The sequence below is a fragment of the Tupaia chinensis genome, unplaced genomic scaffold, assembly GCF_000334495.1.
Source record: "Tupaia chinensis unplaced genomic scaffold, TupChi_1.0 Scaffold144346_1, whole genome shotgun sequence".
Lineage (NCBI taxonomy): Eukaryota > Metazoa > Chordata > Mammalia > Scandentia > Tupaiidae > Tupaia > Tupaia belangeri.
Window position 1 is genome coordinate 1,924,923 of NW_006204205.1, and position 15,458 is coordinate 1,940,380.

Below are 15,458 nucleotides of genomic sequence, written 5' to 3' on the forward strand. Positions count from 1 at the left end.
CTGAAAGGATATCATCTACTGATATTTTGCGTCATGAGTATTTTACCAGAGATGGATTTATTGAAAAGTAAGCATTTTGAATAAATGTAGTCTTTTTAGAATTTTTTTGTTAGAAAATTTTGCTAGCAGAAAATTTGCTACATTGGCTAATGTTACATAACAAGAATATTCCATTTAACAAAAACTTACTGAGATATTGTATTAGATATTGAATAGATCTGTGGTAGTCTTATAGATATCATGGATAAAAATTCTAATAATAAAAATAATTGCAGCTAACATTCATTACATAATTACAGTGTCCTAGGCAGTATGATGAGCTCTTAACATACTATAAATTTGGTGTCATTATAGAGTAAAGATAATTTCTTTTTAGAAAGATTTTCTAAGGACCAGCAAATGGCATAATGGTAACGTCACTGGACTTCCATGTAGTCAACCGGACCTGGCAGTTTAAACCTCATGCCAGGTGTATGTGTCCAAGATCCCAAGAGAGAATGAAGAAGGGCTTGGGTCATGGCCATCCCCCCCTGCAGGGTGATTTCTTGCTTTCTGTCCTCTCTCTCTCTCTCTCTCTCTCTCTCTCTCTGGCAAGCACATGTGCCCTATAGCAAAAATCTCTCTCAAAAAAACGAGAGAGAGATTTTTCCCAAAGGGCATGTGTGCTCACCTAAGAGACAGAGAACTGGTCCCAACAGTAGACAGAATATTAAATAAACAATCAATACTTTTTAAGCTTTACTCCCATTTGGACCTCTGACTCAGAGACTAGTCTGGCTTTTCCTCTTCTCATGGCCTCTCTGATCTATATATTAGAATTAGAAAAATTTCCCAAATGATTCTCTTCTCTACTTATTCTCTGATGTCATCTTATCCTATCCACTAAATTGGAAGTCCCTGGAAACAGGGACCATGTTGTTTATAGCCCTTCTGTGTTCCATATTGTCAGTGATATGCTTAGTGTATATATCGATGATTTGCATTAATAAATCATAATTCTAAAAATACCCCATTCTTTTTTAAAAACATTTTTCTTTATGGATAATAGAGCATGTGCCCATGTACATGAGACAGAAAGAGGAGCACCCTGCACAGAATTTGGTCATGCTGTGATCCCCTTCCTGCAGTCCTCCAGTCCATTGGATCCTGGGCACTCATGGGTGTGCCTGGCATGTTTCAGACTTCCTTCCATATTGGTATATTCTGTTAGATTTGCGCTGAAAATATTTTTCTAGAGTAAGATTTCAAAAACTAGTTAGTTCATTTTTAAGTACTGTTACTTTAGAGAAACACAAAAAGGACAAAATAGCTGAGTCTTCTTCCTTAAAAAGAGTAATGCATTTATTGGGACCATGAGATGACATAGGGTTATATCACAGAACTCCCACATGCTGACTGCAGTTCAAATCCTGGACCTGGGGACTTGAAAATCACACCAGGGGTGTGTATATGTGTTCCCAAGATCCCGAGAGGAGAAAGGAGAAGGAATTGCAGTGTGGCCATCCTTCCCAGGGGAGTAATTTCTCACTTTCCCTCTCACTATGTCTGTCTCACTCTCCCAAGTGAGAGAGACAGACATACCCTAAGGCAAAAACCTCTAAAAAAAGAGAAGAAGAAGAATACATTTATTGAAATGAAAAGCAATACTTTGGAAGGCAGCAGGTGGTGTAGTGGTTAAGACATTGGACTCCCACATGGTCCACCACAGTTCGAGTCCTGGACCTGGCAGCTTGAAAAATCACACAGGGCCCATGTGCGTGTGTGCCCAAAATCCCAGGAGGAGAATGGAGAAGGGATTGTGGCACAGCCATCCCTCCCGGGGGATGATTTCTCACTTTGTCTCTCACTCTCTCTTTCTCTTTGGTGAGCACACATATTCTATGGCAAAAAGAAAGAAAGAGAGAAAGAAAGAAAGAAAGAAAGAAAGAAAGAAAGAAAGAAAGAAAGAAAGAAAGAAAGAAATGTTTTGAGTGCCAGCCCTCTACCGCAGCAATTAAGCTCTGTGTATAGAGAGCCAATCCCATATGGCTAACCCTGATCCTGGCCCCTGTGGCTTGAAAAAGATACCATGTGCTTATGCATGTGTGCCTCAAATCCTGATGGAATGAAGGAAAAAGAATTGAAGCATGACAGTGCCTCACTGAGGATTCTGGAGGGTGCTTTCTCTCTCTCTCTCTCTCTTTCTCCCTCTCTCCTTGGCAAGCATAAGTACCCTCTGGCAATTCAAAAAAGAAAGAAAGAAATACCTTGAATTAAGTTTGCATCATGAAAGGAATCTAACTCATATATCTATTTTCTAAGAGTGTTATATAGTAGACTCCCATAGCAGAAATTTGCAAAGATATATGTACCAGGAAGCAACATTTTTTTTGAAAAAGTTTTTTTTGCTATAGGGCATGTGCACTCACCAGAAAGACAGAGAGAGACAGCGAAACAGAAAGCAAGAAATTACCCCCCCAGGGGGGATGGCCATGCTGCAAGCCCTTCTCCTCCATTCTCCTCTCAGGATCCTGGGCATACACATATATGTGCCCAGTGTGAGTTTAAGCCACTGGGTCTGGGACTTGAACTGTGGTCAACTACATGGGAGTCCAGAGACATATCCATTACGCCAACTGCTGGTCCCACCAGGAAGCAATTTTTATTAGTGACTTTTGTGCCTTCTTTTGTTGCACATTATAGTTAAGGGTCATTATTTATGCTGTAACTGAAATAAAAATTAATTGATTAAATGGTTCATTAAAGATAATACATTCTAACTACATAAATGAAAAGATATTGGATGATGTTGCTTTTTTAAAAAATCAGATTCATACCGGAACTGAGAGCTAAATTACTACAAGAAGCAAAAATCAATTCATTAATAAAACCGAAAGAGAATTCTAAAGAAAATGAAGTTGTGAAAGATGAAAGGAAAACAATTTATGCCAATACACTACTAAGTAGTTCAGTTTTGGGGAAGGTAAGAACTTTGTTTTTTGTTTCAGTCAATGTAACTGTATTATATCAATAGTTATTACCACCGTAATGACAAAAATAACTTTCATCACTCAGATTTTTGTATCTATTTCTATTTTAGGATATAGAAAAAGAGAAAAAGCTCAGGGAGATCAAAGTAAGAGTTATTAAAGTCAAAGGAGGAAGAGGCGATATCTCAGAACCAAAAAAGATTGAGTATGAAGGTGGACATTGTCAACAGGCTGCAACTGAAAATGTTCATGCCACATCTCAAGATACAAAGCCTGTAATCACTGACCCTTCAAACTCTGTTGTTCCTAGCACTAACTCCAATGGTGTGAAAGAAGATCTATATGCTGGAGGTTGTATGATAATGCCACCCATCAATCTAACTAGCAGTAATTTGATGGCTGCAAATCCCAATTCAAATCTCTCCCACTGTAATGCAAGGTGAGCTGTAACAGAGGATTTCTAAGTAATACAGTGTTCCTGTGTGATGGTATTTCAAAGAATCACATTCACGGTGTATGTAAACTAAGCTTAAAGAAGATGTATTGACATTGTAAATCATGTAATTGGCCATTTACCGAGTGTTTCTTTTATTTATTTATTTTTTTAAGAGGTTTTTGTTATAGGGTGCATGCGCTCTCCAGAAACACAGAGACAGAGAGACAAAAAGCAAGAAATCACCCCCCCAGGGGGGATGGCCACGCCACCATCTCTTCTCCTCCATTCTCCTCTCAGGATCCTGGGCACACACGCACACGCACGTGGCATGAGTTTAAGCCACTGGGTCCGGGACGCGAACCGTGGTCGACTACATGGGAGTCCAGTGACATAGCCATTACGCTAACTGCTGGTCCCTACTGAGTGTTTTTTACTGAGTTAACTTTTCTTGACTATATCTATGTTTAATTTTTCATTGATACCTAATGGGGGAAAAAACAAACTCACTTTAAAAAAAGACTCTTAGTGGGCCAGCAGGTGGTGTGGTAGTTAAGGCACTGGATCCCACTTGGCCAACTCCACAGTTCAAGTCTCAGACTTGGCAGCCTGAAAAACACATCCATGCCCTAAATCCCTAGAGGAGAATGGAAGAGAAGAGATTGTGGTGTGGCCATCCCCCTTGTGGGGTGATTTACTTTCCCTTTCTCTCTGTCTCTCTCGGCAAACACTTGTACCCTATGGCAGAAGAACTAAAACAAAACCCCAAAAAAGACCCTTAGAAAAGATGTCTTTCCTTTTTGAAGAGGAAAAAAGTGATATGCCAAAGTTCTGGTTTTGATATGTCTTGGTGTAACAAAGAACAAAGTAAGCATTATTTCTGTATTTATAGCAATTTCTCTACATGGAGATAGTTGAAAAATAGTTGTTCTTAGTCAAATATCCTTTCAGGGTCAAATATTTTGGAAGAAAAACAGCATATTGAACCAGTTTTAGATTTTATTGGGCCTCATACAGATTGAGAAACTGGTATACCTTCCCATGAGTACCATGAGTCTGGTCAATCAAAAGCAGTTTGATGAATGAGCATCTAACAAGGCATTCAGGTGACTTCTAAGTTTAATGAGACTAATGTGATTCTAGGTGAGGAAGGGGACTAGGTGTATTAGCCCAAGCAGATTCTAGTGGACTGTTGGGGCTATAAAAGTTATGAAGCAGAGATAGGTAAGTGGACAGGTCTGTGTCAGTCCAAAGGTACAGCAGGCTACAGACTGCAGTAAACAAGTTGTTCTTGAGGTGACCCAAAAACCATGATGCCAGTAACTATGGGTGTCTCCAGTCAAGGACAGCAAACTTGTAAATTGAGAAACCCAGCAGTTAAGAGATCCAAGTTCAAGTAGGCCAGCAGGAGTAACTCCACAACCTGGTTGTCACCACTGATATTAACTGTGTACTAGTGACTCTCTTCCCTGTTACCATCTTTCTCCTCAGAACAATTGTTACTTTGGGACTAACAGTTGCATTTTGGCAACCAGTGTTCATGCAGTAGACTACCATGGTGTATTATATGCTCATTCTCAAAGCTAAAACAAAGTCACTTTTAAGGAGTTCTAATAATGTTTCATTCATTTTCTAAATACTAGGTTAATCGAAAGAGCAAAAAAGAGACGCACTTCTTCACAGTCTATTGGACAAGTTATGCCTAATAGCAGGCAAGAGGATACAGGCCCCACTCAAGTAAGGCAACAAGCCAGTCATTAAAATATAGCCTTTTTGGGGACCAGCAGTTGGCGTAATAGCTATGTCACTGGACTTTCATGTAGTCAACCATGGCTCGATCCCCGGACCCAGTGGCTTAAACTCATGCTGGGCACATGTGCGTGCATGTCTGAGATCCTGAGAGGAGAGTGGAGAAGGGATTGAAGTGTGGCCATGCACCGGGGGGTGATTTCTCACTTTCTGTCTCTCTGTCTCTCTCTGTCTTTCTAGCGAGCGCAGGCGTCCTATAACAAAAACCCCCCCCCCCCCAAAAAAAAAAAAAATATGTATATATATATATGGCCTCCTCAGTCCAGCCATGTTGGTGCAACTGGTAGAACACCACTACACAAGGCTGGGACCGCATAGAAGGCCTGAGTTTGGTTCTAGACCACCCTAAATAGGCTAGGTGCAGTGATGAGATTCTAGCCGACTGGGAGGCTAGGTTAAGAGAGTTGTGACATGGTAAGATCTTGCCAAAAATACCTTTATCTTTCCTTCATTAAGGATTTTTTTAAAAGCGTATTTTAACGTTACCTTTTTTCTCTACCTTTGGGGCACTAACACTTTTAAACATGTTTTTTAGCTTCTTTTTATTTCTTGAAATAAGACCATCATTTTTAAAATCCTTTCAGTTTTACTTACACATGCCCATCATGAGTTTTAAAGTCACTGGGTCCGGGACTCAAACCGCAGCCGACTACATGGGAGTCCAGCGACATAACCATTACACCATTTGCTGGTCCCAATAAATCATTCTTTAAAAAAAAAAATTGCTGAAAAACACAACTTACTCTCAGTAAGAAAAAAAAAAATCAATGTAGTTTATTTCTCTATTTTTACATATGAAAGAGGTGTATTCAAAATTAAAGTGCAGTGTTATTTTTAATAACGAAAATTAAAGACAATACAACCCTGTCCAATAGCAGGTGACTGATTAGATATATTACAGTGCATGCATATAGTGGGATACACTATGCATTGTGTTATGGAAGAGTGTTTATTGACCTAGGAAACATTTTATGATCTTTGTCAAATGAGCAAAAAATAGGTAATTCAAAAGGTCTCCTAGAGGGGACTGGCAGATGGTATGGTGGGTAAGGTGCTGGATTCCCACATAGCCAACTGTGGTTCAAGTTTGGGCCATCTCCCTCAAGGGTGATTGCTCACTTTCTTTCTCTTTGTCTCTGTCTGTCTCTCCCAAACAAGCACATGCACCTGATGGCAAAAACCTAAAAAACAGTCTTCTAGATGTTGTGTGCCCAAGTACTTTTTTTGAGTTTTTTCAGTGCCCATAAAGCATATCATTTTGTAAATTGTTTAGAAAGTTGTTAATAAAATGAACTGAATCAATTTGTCCAAAGAAAATAAGTTAAGATTGTGGTTTTAAAAAGAAAAAAAAAGAAAAAACAAGACTGTGGTTCCTATGACCAAGACTCATAGTCTCAGAATATTAATTATGCTAAAATAAATTTGCTTTAAAAAACTTTTATTGAAGTTTGATCTGTTTATGTTTAATGGCATTCTATTTTACTTCATTATTAAAGTAATTATTTTGCCATCTTATGCTATCAATCCCAGGCTTGTCATTTTACAAATAGTTATACACATTTCTTCAAACTAAATCTTGTTTCCCATCCAGAATATACTACATAGTGGCTTAATCATGCATGTTATCGTCAATAATTTTCCATTTCTAGTTTCATATATAATATATATATATATTTACCCCCATGTCTGACCCTCTTCCCTTTCCCACCCTCTTCTCACACTATCTCTGGTGTCTACAGTTGTCTTCCATTCCTTCCCCCCCAACACATTTTATTGATCACATAATTTCTTAATAATCTAACTACTTTCAATAGCAAATTCAACTGGTAATTTCAAGAAAAGCAGTTTTGAATTGGTAAGGAAATTTGTTTATTTGTTTAGAATCAAATGGAGAAAGGTGTATTTAATGAGCGAACAGGTCTAAGTGACCAAATGGCAAATGGCAACAAAAGGAAGTTGAATTTTTCCAGATCCGAAAGGAAAGAATTCCATTTCCCAGAATTGCCTTTCACAATACAGTCAAAGGAGATAAAAGGAATGGAAGGTATGCACTTATTGCATATTGATATCTGGATATCATTGACAAGACCTTTTTATAGTTTAACTTACATTTTATAGTATGATTTAGATTTTTTTAAAAAAGCAAATTGCTGAGAAAAACATTTTCAACTGATTAAATTTTTTACTCAGTCAAATAATGGGTGAGACTTAAAGGAAATAGTCTTAAAAAGGTATTAAGACAACTCTAGATACTTACCTGGCAGGGGAAACACCATGCTCATGAAGGTGGTTTTCCCAGGGTGAGGCTCACCCATTGCACTGCGGGTGTACTGACCTCTGCGATTTCCCCAAATGAAGGAAACTCGGCTGCATAGTTTGTGGTAATGGGGGACTGCATTCACGCTCTCCCCTGGTTTTTACTTTCTTTTGAGTTTTTGATAGGTTCAACAATTTTTTTTCTTGTTTGTTTCTTTAAATGGAAACAGACTTTTCTTCCTTCTTGTCCCCTCTTGTTTTGGAAATATTTGGGAGTATTCTTATTTTGTGGCAGAAGGGTTATTTACATAAGTTCAAAAATGCTTGTTGCATTGAGTCAGAAATTGGAAATACTCATTCTTAGACAGGGCTTTGACTGGAATGTCATATCTAAAGATTAATCAGAAAACTATGGAACTAATGTGGATCTCAAGTAAGCCAACAGAAGCTCTTAGAAAGATGACCTGGCACCATAAACAGTTCATCCTGGCAGAGAGGAATAGAGAAGATATATGAAAGAATTTATAACATAAAATAACCTGGACTTTTCCAGTCCAGCATTGTAATCAGCAGAGATTGCAAAAGAGCAACCACACCAGAGGATTATCTTGAGAAAGACTTTGAAGGAACTAAAAGAGACTGATCTTTGCTAGCAGATGATATATCACAGAATACTTGGTAGGCAGGCTGAATTAAGATTTATGTGTGACTAGTGTGCTAGGCATTTGCTTTTCAACAATTTGAGTAGTTAACATGCAAATATTTTCTCAAAAATATTTAAAACTATACTGTTTCTGCTGTTATAGTCACAAACAAAATTATACAAAATTATAAGAAATATTTTGAACACTATCTTTAAAATTCAGTATTTTGAAATTTTGAAACTTGTTTATTAACTGTCAAGAACTATGGAATATGAGCAAAAAAATTATTTTTAAGAATTATTTTATTTAACTTTATTTATCATTTGTTTGTTTCAATTTGACCAGAGGGGGACAGAGTGAGAGAGAGAAAGTGAGAAAGCAAGCCACCAGGTCCAGGACTCGAACCACAGTCAGCCATGTGGGAATCCAGTGTCTTTCACCACCACGCCACTTGCCAGCCCCCCAACATTTTTTTGATATATAAAGTAAATGTGGAAAAATGTCAAAATAAATGAATTAACTAATTATTTAAAATGCTTAAAAAAAAAAAGACAGCTCTAAAGGGCATGTCTTTCATTAGTCTGGTGTTTTTGAAATGTTTAAGAAATTACTGTTGGTTTACAGTACTATTGGTGGTTTTGGTTCAGTATATGGCCTAGAGTAAACTGTCTTCCTAGATTTCTCTGTGATTATTTGCCTATATAGTAGTAGAAATATTATATGTGCTTTGAGCCTCCAAGGATTTAGTAGATTAAAATTAATAAATTTAAGATATGTTTTAAATTTAAGATTTATCTTAAAAAGAAACTCATTTTTTATCTTAGTAAATATTATGTTTCGTTGAAGAACAGTGACACCTTGTGAAAGGTTAATATAATAGCAATAATATAGTACTTGAACAGCTCAAGAGGAATTATCTGATACATTTAACAGTTATATTCAGTACAAAAATAAATCTTCTTCTAATAGTTGGTAGCCTTGGGACTAGCAGTGGATGTAATGCCTATGTCGCTGGATCCCATGTAGTTGACCGTGGTTCAAGTCCTGGACCCGGTAGCTTAAATTCATGCCGGGCACGTGTGTGTGTGTGTGTGTGTGTGTGTGTGTGTGTGTGTGTCCCCAAAATCCTGAGAGGAGAATGGAGGAGAAGGGATTGCGTGTGGTCATTCCCCAGGGAGTGATTTCTCGCTTTCTGTCTCTCTCTCTTTCTCTCTGTCTGTCTTTCTGGCAAGCGCACGTGCCCTATAGCAAAAAAAAAAAAAAAAAAAACAAAAAAACTGTCCAAAAAGAAGTTGGTAGTCTATTTGTAGAGTTATATATCAAATAATTTATTATATTTCATCATTACAATTTATGATTTGTTAAATCCTTTATAATAAACTAAGAAACTGCCTTTAGTGGACATCAGAATTTCTGCTTGAAATTTTTGAAAAGGAAAGTAACATTTCAAAGTAGGAATAACAAATGTTCACCGTTTTATATATTTTTGCAAAAGTTAAACAGGTAAAAGTGCTAAAGAGGGAGTCAAAGAAAACAGATTCATCTAAAATACCAACTTTACTTAATGTGGATCAAAATCAAGAAAAACAAGAGGTAAAACTTTTTAAAATGTTAAATGGTTAGAATACATATTACCCAGAGAAAATGGTAACTGCATAAATATATATTCTCAAACCTTGGACAGGTAAGTCATGCCAGTGAAAATGAATAATTGGGGACCAGCTGATGGTATAATGGCTACATTGCTGGACTCCCACATAGTTGACTATGGTTCAAGTCCTGGACCCAGTGACTTAAAATTCACACCTAGCGCATGTGCGTGCATGTGTGCCCAAAGTCCTGAGAGGAGAATAGAGGAGAAGAGATTGCAGTGTCACCATCCCCCCAGGAAGGTAATTTCTCACTTTCTGTCTCTGTCTGCCCAGTGCATGCACCCTATACCAAAATCTCTCTTAAAAAAAAAAAAGAAAATGAATAATTGTATAGTTGTATGGTTCTATTGTCCACAAGTGTATGTATTTGCTTCTAGCCTTTTTCCTTCCTGTTTTCTCTCTAGTTTATTCCCGTAGCTATCTCTGCTGGCTACTATCCTATGTTTGCAAATATTTGCTCTCAGTTAGCTATTAGGTAATCTTATCGAAATTTTCCCAGCCCCTACCCACTAGAGAAATTCTTGAGTTTCATTTGGAGGTCTTGAAGCTTTCAACATCCAAATGAATACTCTCTAAAGGTACTCTTTCAAGGAAAGGAAACTGCTATGCACCCTCTGAATGAATTCATATAAATGGCCTCCTGTTCTGTAAGTGTGAGGTCACCTCATCTGTGGTTTACCAATTTCATTATCTCTGTTTTTTTATAAAATACAGTTGATTGCTGGGGCCAGCAGATAGCTTTGTGGTTATGTCGCTGCACTCCCACATGGCTGCGGTTCAAATCCCAGACCTCCTGACTTGAAAATCATGCCGGGCACATGTATGTGCATGCCAAAGATCCTAGGAGGAGAATGAAGGAGAAGGGATTGGGGCATGATTCTCCCCCCTGAGAGCTGATTTCTCACTTTCCCTCTCACTGTCTCTGTCTCCCTCTCTGGCAAGTGAACATGCCCTAAGGCAAAAACCTCTAAAAAGTATGTATGCATGGGACCAGCACTTGTTGTAATGGCTATGTCGCTGGACTCCCATTTAGTTGACCGCAGTTTGAGTCCCAGACCCATTGGCTTAAACTTGTGCCAGATGCGTATGCATGTGTGCCCAAGATCCCACAAGGAGAATGGAGGAGAAGGGCTTGTGGCATGGCCATCCCCCTTGGGGGTGATTTTTCGCTTTCTGTCTCTGTGTCTCTTTCTGTCTTTCTGGCGAGCGCTGACATCCTACTTTCTGTGGAGCGCTGACATCCTATAGCAAAAAAAAAAAAAACCACAAACCTCTAAAAAAAATGTATGCACAGTTAATTGCATTTTTGTATCCTATAAAATTAGCACATACTTATTAAGGAAATTGGGAGAAATTTAAAATATAGAAAAACTGATATGAAACTATGTAAGTCATTTTTAAGGCCAGCATGTGGTGTGGTAGTTAAAGCGCTGGACTCCACATGAGTGACCACGGTTTGAGTCCCCAGCCTGGTGGCTTGCTTTCTCACTTTTCCTCTCTCTCTCTCTTTCTCTCTCTCTGGTGAGTGCACATGCCTTGAAGCAAATTTTACTAAAGCTATTCAGTCTCTACATTTTTTTCATGTATTTTTTATTTACTTTTATTTATTATATCATAATTTTTACATTACACTTAATCACATATATCTGTACAGTGTATAACATTTTTTTCCAGCATGATTACCATGCATATCAGTGAAGACAAAGACATTACTCTCCATATTATCATCATCAAATAGCTTTTCATCATTTTTTCAGATTATTATTATTACTTATTCTCATTTTTTTAAACATTCAATCACTATGTATCATAATCTCTACATTTGAATAAGAGGGTTATCAGACTCTGAGAACATTCACTGTGCATTTAGGGATATGCCTTAGTCTGGGCCTAGAACTTAAGAACTCCACATTCTACTTTGCAGGAGAGAATAAGAAATGTTCACATGTTGAAATATTCACTTTGTAAGCTAAATAATGTGACTGAATGTATAAAAGAAAATGAAATAAAAAATAATAATAATAAAAGAATAAGAAAGCAGTTAATGGTCATCTTTTAGTTCCTTATGAAAGGTAATAGGGTAGCTTTAAAGTTTTAAATTAGGGTGACTTACATCACACTATATGCAGTATTTTTTGAATGATTGGGTGAGTCTAGGGCTCCTGCGTTTGCACAGAATACTAATGTATGGCATGTTTACCCCACTGTCCTATGAGAGACCCCAGGAACTACTATTACATTCCAGTCAGGAAAAAGGGGACTCTTAAGACAGTTCTGTCATTTCAAAGATAAGTAAATAAATAGAAAGGGAAAATCCCTTTGGGTTTGTATGATGTAGAACTCCTGAAAATAAGACCTTTTTACAAGAGTGAATTGAGGGAACCAGCAGTTAGTATAATGGCTATGTCGCTGGACTCCCACGTAGTCGACCGCGGTTCACGTCCCGGACCCGGTGGCTTAAAACTCATGCCGGGCGTGTGTGCGTGCGTGCCCAGGATCCCGAGAGGAGAATAGAGGAGAAGGGATTGCAGCGTGACCATCCCCCCTGGGGGGTGATTTCTTGCTTTCTGTCTCTATGTCTCTCTGTCTGGCGAGCGCACACGCCCTGTAGCGAAAACCTCTCAAAAAAAAAAAAATGAGTGACTTGAGGGTGAGCAGGTGCCATGTAGATTATGCACTGGATCCCTTATGGCCAAATGTGTGGTTCGAGTCCTAGACCCAGTGGCTAGGAGGAAAATCACCCACTATGGGAGGTGATTTCTTTTGCTTTGTCTCTCTGTCTCTCTGGCAACCACACTTGCCTATAGCACAGCTTTAAAAAAAAGTGATTTGAAAAAAGTTTTAGTTATTAGAAATAAGTAGAAGTGATCAATGTTGGTTATAACTTATTTGTATTGCCCATTCAAATGACAGATGACTTAAACTGCATGTGGGGCTAGTCCAAATATAAATTAATGTCATAATTAATAAAATTTCCTAGATTTTGACTGTGGGTTTTATTTTAGAGCATGAAAAAATATGACATGTTTTTAAAAACATAAGATACTTGGGGATAGCAGGCAGTGTGGTGGTTAAGGCACTGCTTACTTCTCACATGGCCGACCACAGTTCCAGTCCCTGACCCTTGGCTTGAAAACCACACAGGGCACATGTGTGCACATGCCCAAAATCCCAAGAGGAGAATGGACTGTGGCATGGCCATCTCCCACCCCCTTTGATTTCTTACTTTCCCTCTCTCTCCTGCAAGTGTATATACCCTATGGCAAAAACCTAAAAACAAAAAAAGACACATAGATACAAACAGCAACTTACATATTCTATTATTGGCTCTGACACTGACTGGTTTTTTGAACTACCTAATCAGACCCAAGCACTCCCCAGTTGCCCGTTAAACTCTTCCTGACATCTTAAATGAGTATTACAATAGTGCACACATGCATTGAATAGGCTCTATGACTAGAGAGGAATGCTAAATTACTATGAATGAGTGACTTAAGCAAGAGAGAAGAGAGTCCATAGAAAGTCCACCTTTAGTTCTGTTTGATGAGAAGGCGGAGGAATGTTTGCTAAATAGTCTCCATGTTCCTTTTGAATCCACCTCTAGGTACAAACCACAAGTATTTATCTCTGACTGTATTTCCTTAGCCAAAGGCTCACCATTTACTCAATTAAGGTCCTATTTCTATTTACTTTTTAGAATACAGGAAATGCACAATCTGAAAGGAAGAAGAACCTGCCAGATGAAAATTCGGGGAATCCCAGAATCACTGTATGGTTTTAAAAAAATCATTTCTATTAATTTTACATACACAAAATTGCCGACTAGAGAGTTCTACAGCTATATCATAAATCTTTTGTAGTTATGTGTATATTCACCTATATTTGTTTTAAAATATATTAATCTTTAAATTCATGTTTTCTTAACTAGAGCATAATTTATAAAAACTGTTTGACAGATACATCCTAATAAAACCACAGCTTATGTTAAGTCATATAATTTTATTTATTTAAAAAATTATTAATTTTATTTATTATTATTATTTTCAATTTTACTACAGAAAGACAGGGAGAGAGAGAAAGAGGGAGAGTGAGAAAGCAAGCTGCCAGGTCTGGGACTCAAACTGTGGTCAACCATTTGGGAGTCCAGCACCTTAACCACCATGCCATCTGCTGGCCCCCCATACAATTTTACCTAATCATCTATTATTTTAATCATGTTTGATTACAGGTCATGCTTAGCTTTGATTCAGAGCTTTATAATTACAGAAGGAAAAATTTCTTAATATGTAATAAAGTGAGATCCCAATGTCTGGGAGTACGAAACATTTCTGAGCAAACAAGTATACTTGATAAACATTGTGACATGGGTTTGGTTCCACACTGAACCTTCTGGAGCAGTATTTAAACATTTGAAGATTGTTTAAAAGTATGGAAATTGAGGGAACCAGTAGTTAGTGTAATGGCTATGTCGCTGGATTCCCACGTAGTCGACCGCAGTTCGTGTCCCGGACCCGGTGGCTTAAACTCACGCCAGGCGTGTGTGTGTGCGTGCCCAAAATCCCGAGAGGAGAATGGAGGAGAAGGGATTGTGGCGTGACCATCCCCTCCTGGGGGAGTGATTTCTCGCTTTCTATCTCTCTGTCTTTCTCTCTCTGTCTGGCGAGCACACAGGCCCTATAGCAAAAACCTCTAAAAAAAAAATTTTTTTTTTAAAGTATGGAAATTGAGCAAAGCATTGAGACAAATCTTTTGGCTTGACAGCAAGTTTATTATTTAGTAGATTATATATAATTTAACACTAATGCAGTCAAGGTTTTGGCAGTATATATTTACATTCTTATTCTTGGTTCTTACTAGACTGGTTTCTAATTTTAGGGTGGAGATGGCCACTGTGAGGGGAAGAATTTGAAGAGGAACAGATTTTTTTTCTGGTAGTGTCTAAACTGTTAAATATTCTTAAAAATACAAATTGATGATTTCCCTTTTTATTTTATATACAGTAGAAATATAACATGAGCTATTATTAAGACAGCTATATGCCTGTCTTAGCCATTATACAGCTTTTATTGTTTTGTTACTAAAATACTTATGTTTTCTTCTTTCTTTCTCCTAAGAACTCTGTTGATGTGATGCTTTGATTTGGAATGATAAAGTCATCTTCTCTCTGCCTGCTTCTTTCCTTGCCCTGATTGCTGCGTGGGTAACTTGTCTTATCACACAACCCAGGCTGCACTAGTGCTGAGCTCTGCCCTGATAGTCACATGACCTCAAGTCAGTTATCTCCTGGAACACGCAGGCTTTCTGAAGTGAATTCTCCATGAAATGTCTGACCTATGGTGTTAAAAGCTAGTCATTACCATTACATGATTAAAAGCATGTGTTCTTGGTCAGCAATGAAAACATTTACAGTATTTATAAAATATTTTAAAATTATATGGTTTTCAAATGTTAATTAAATTCTATTTTCCTTTTAAACAATTACTGGCATTCTTCCAATTTCCTAGTTTCATCTGCTTTATATGTGGTATAGACATTTTCTATTTCATAAGATAAATTATATACAATCCAGAAAAGGCATACTAGCAAAATTCTAGATTTTCCTGTTCAAAAAATAATAATAAAATTGGATTACCTGGTGTTTTACCAGGACTCTACCTGATTTTGTATTTACTAAATTTTGTATTTATTTTTGAGA

General features: G+C 37.6%; 1 protein-coding gene and 1 non-coding gene across 2 annotated transcripts in view; both read left to right on the forward strand.

Moving 5' to 3' along the window:
* Positions 1 to 14,698, forward strand: part of CDKL3 (cyclin dependent kinase like 3) — a 63,938-nt gene extending 49,240 nt beyond the window's left edge. The window contains exons 7-14 of the mRNA XM_027767660.1: positions 1 to 67; positions 2,809 to 2,962; positions 3,080 to 3,408; positions 5,046 to 5,139; positions 7,093 to 7,255; positions 9,607 to 9,704; positions 13,461 to 13,532; positions 14,639 to 14,698. The exon at positions 1 to 67 is cut by the window's left edge and continues 24 nt beyond it. Of these exons, the coding sequence (XP_027623461.1) occupies positions 1 to 67; positions 2,809 to 2,962; positions 3,080 to 3,408; positions 5,046 to 5,139; positions 7,093 to 7,255; positions 9,607 to 9,704; positions 13,461 to 13,532; positions 14,639 to 14,698 (1,037 nt within the window). The remainder of the gene's footprint in view (positions 68 to 2,808; positions 2,963 to 3,079; positions 3,409 to 5,045; positions 5,140 to 7,092; positions 7,256 to 9,606; positions 9,705 to 13,460; positions 13,533 to 14,638) is intronic.
* LOC114005740 (U1 spliceosomal RNA) lies at positions 7,461 to 7,624 on the forward strand. The gene has a single exon (XR_003547569.1). It is a non-coding gene; the product is annotated as a U1 spliceosomal RNA (small nuclear RNA).
* Positions 14,699 to 15,458: the final 760 nt, after the last annotated feature.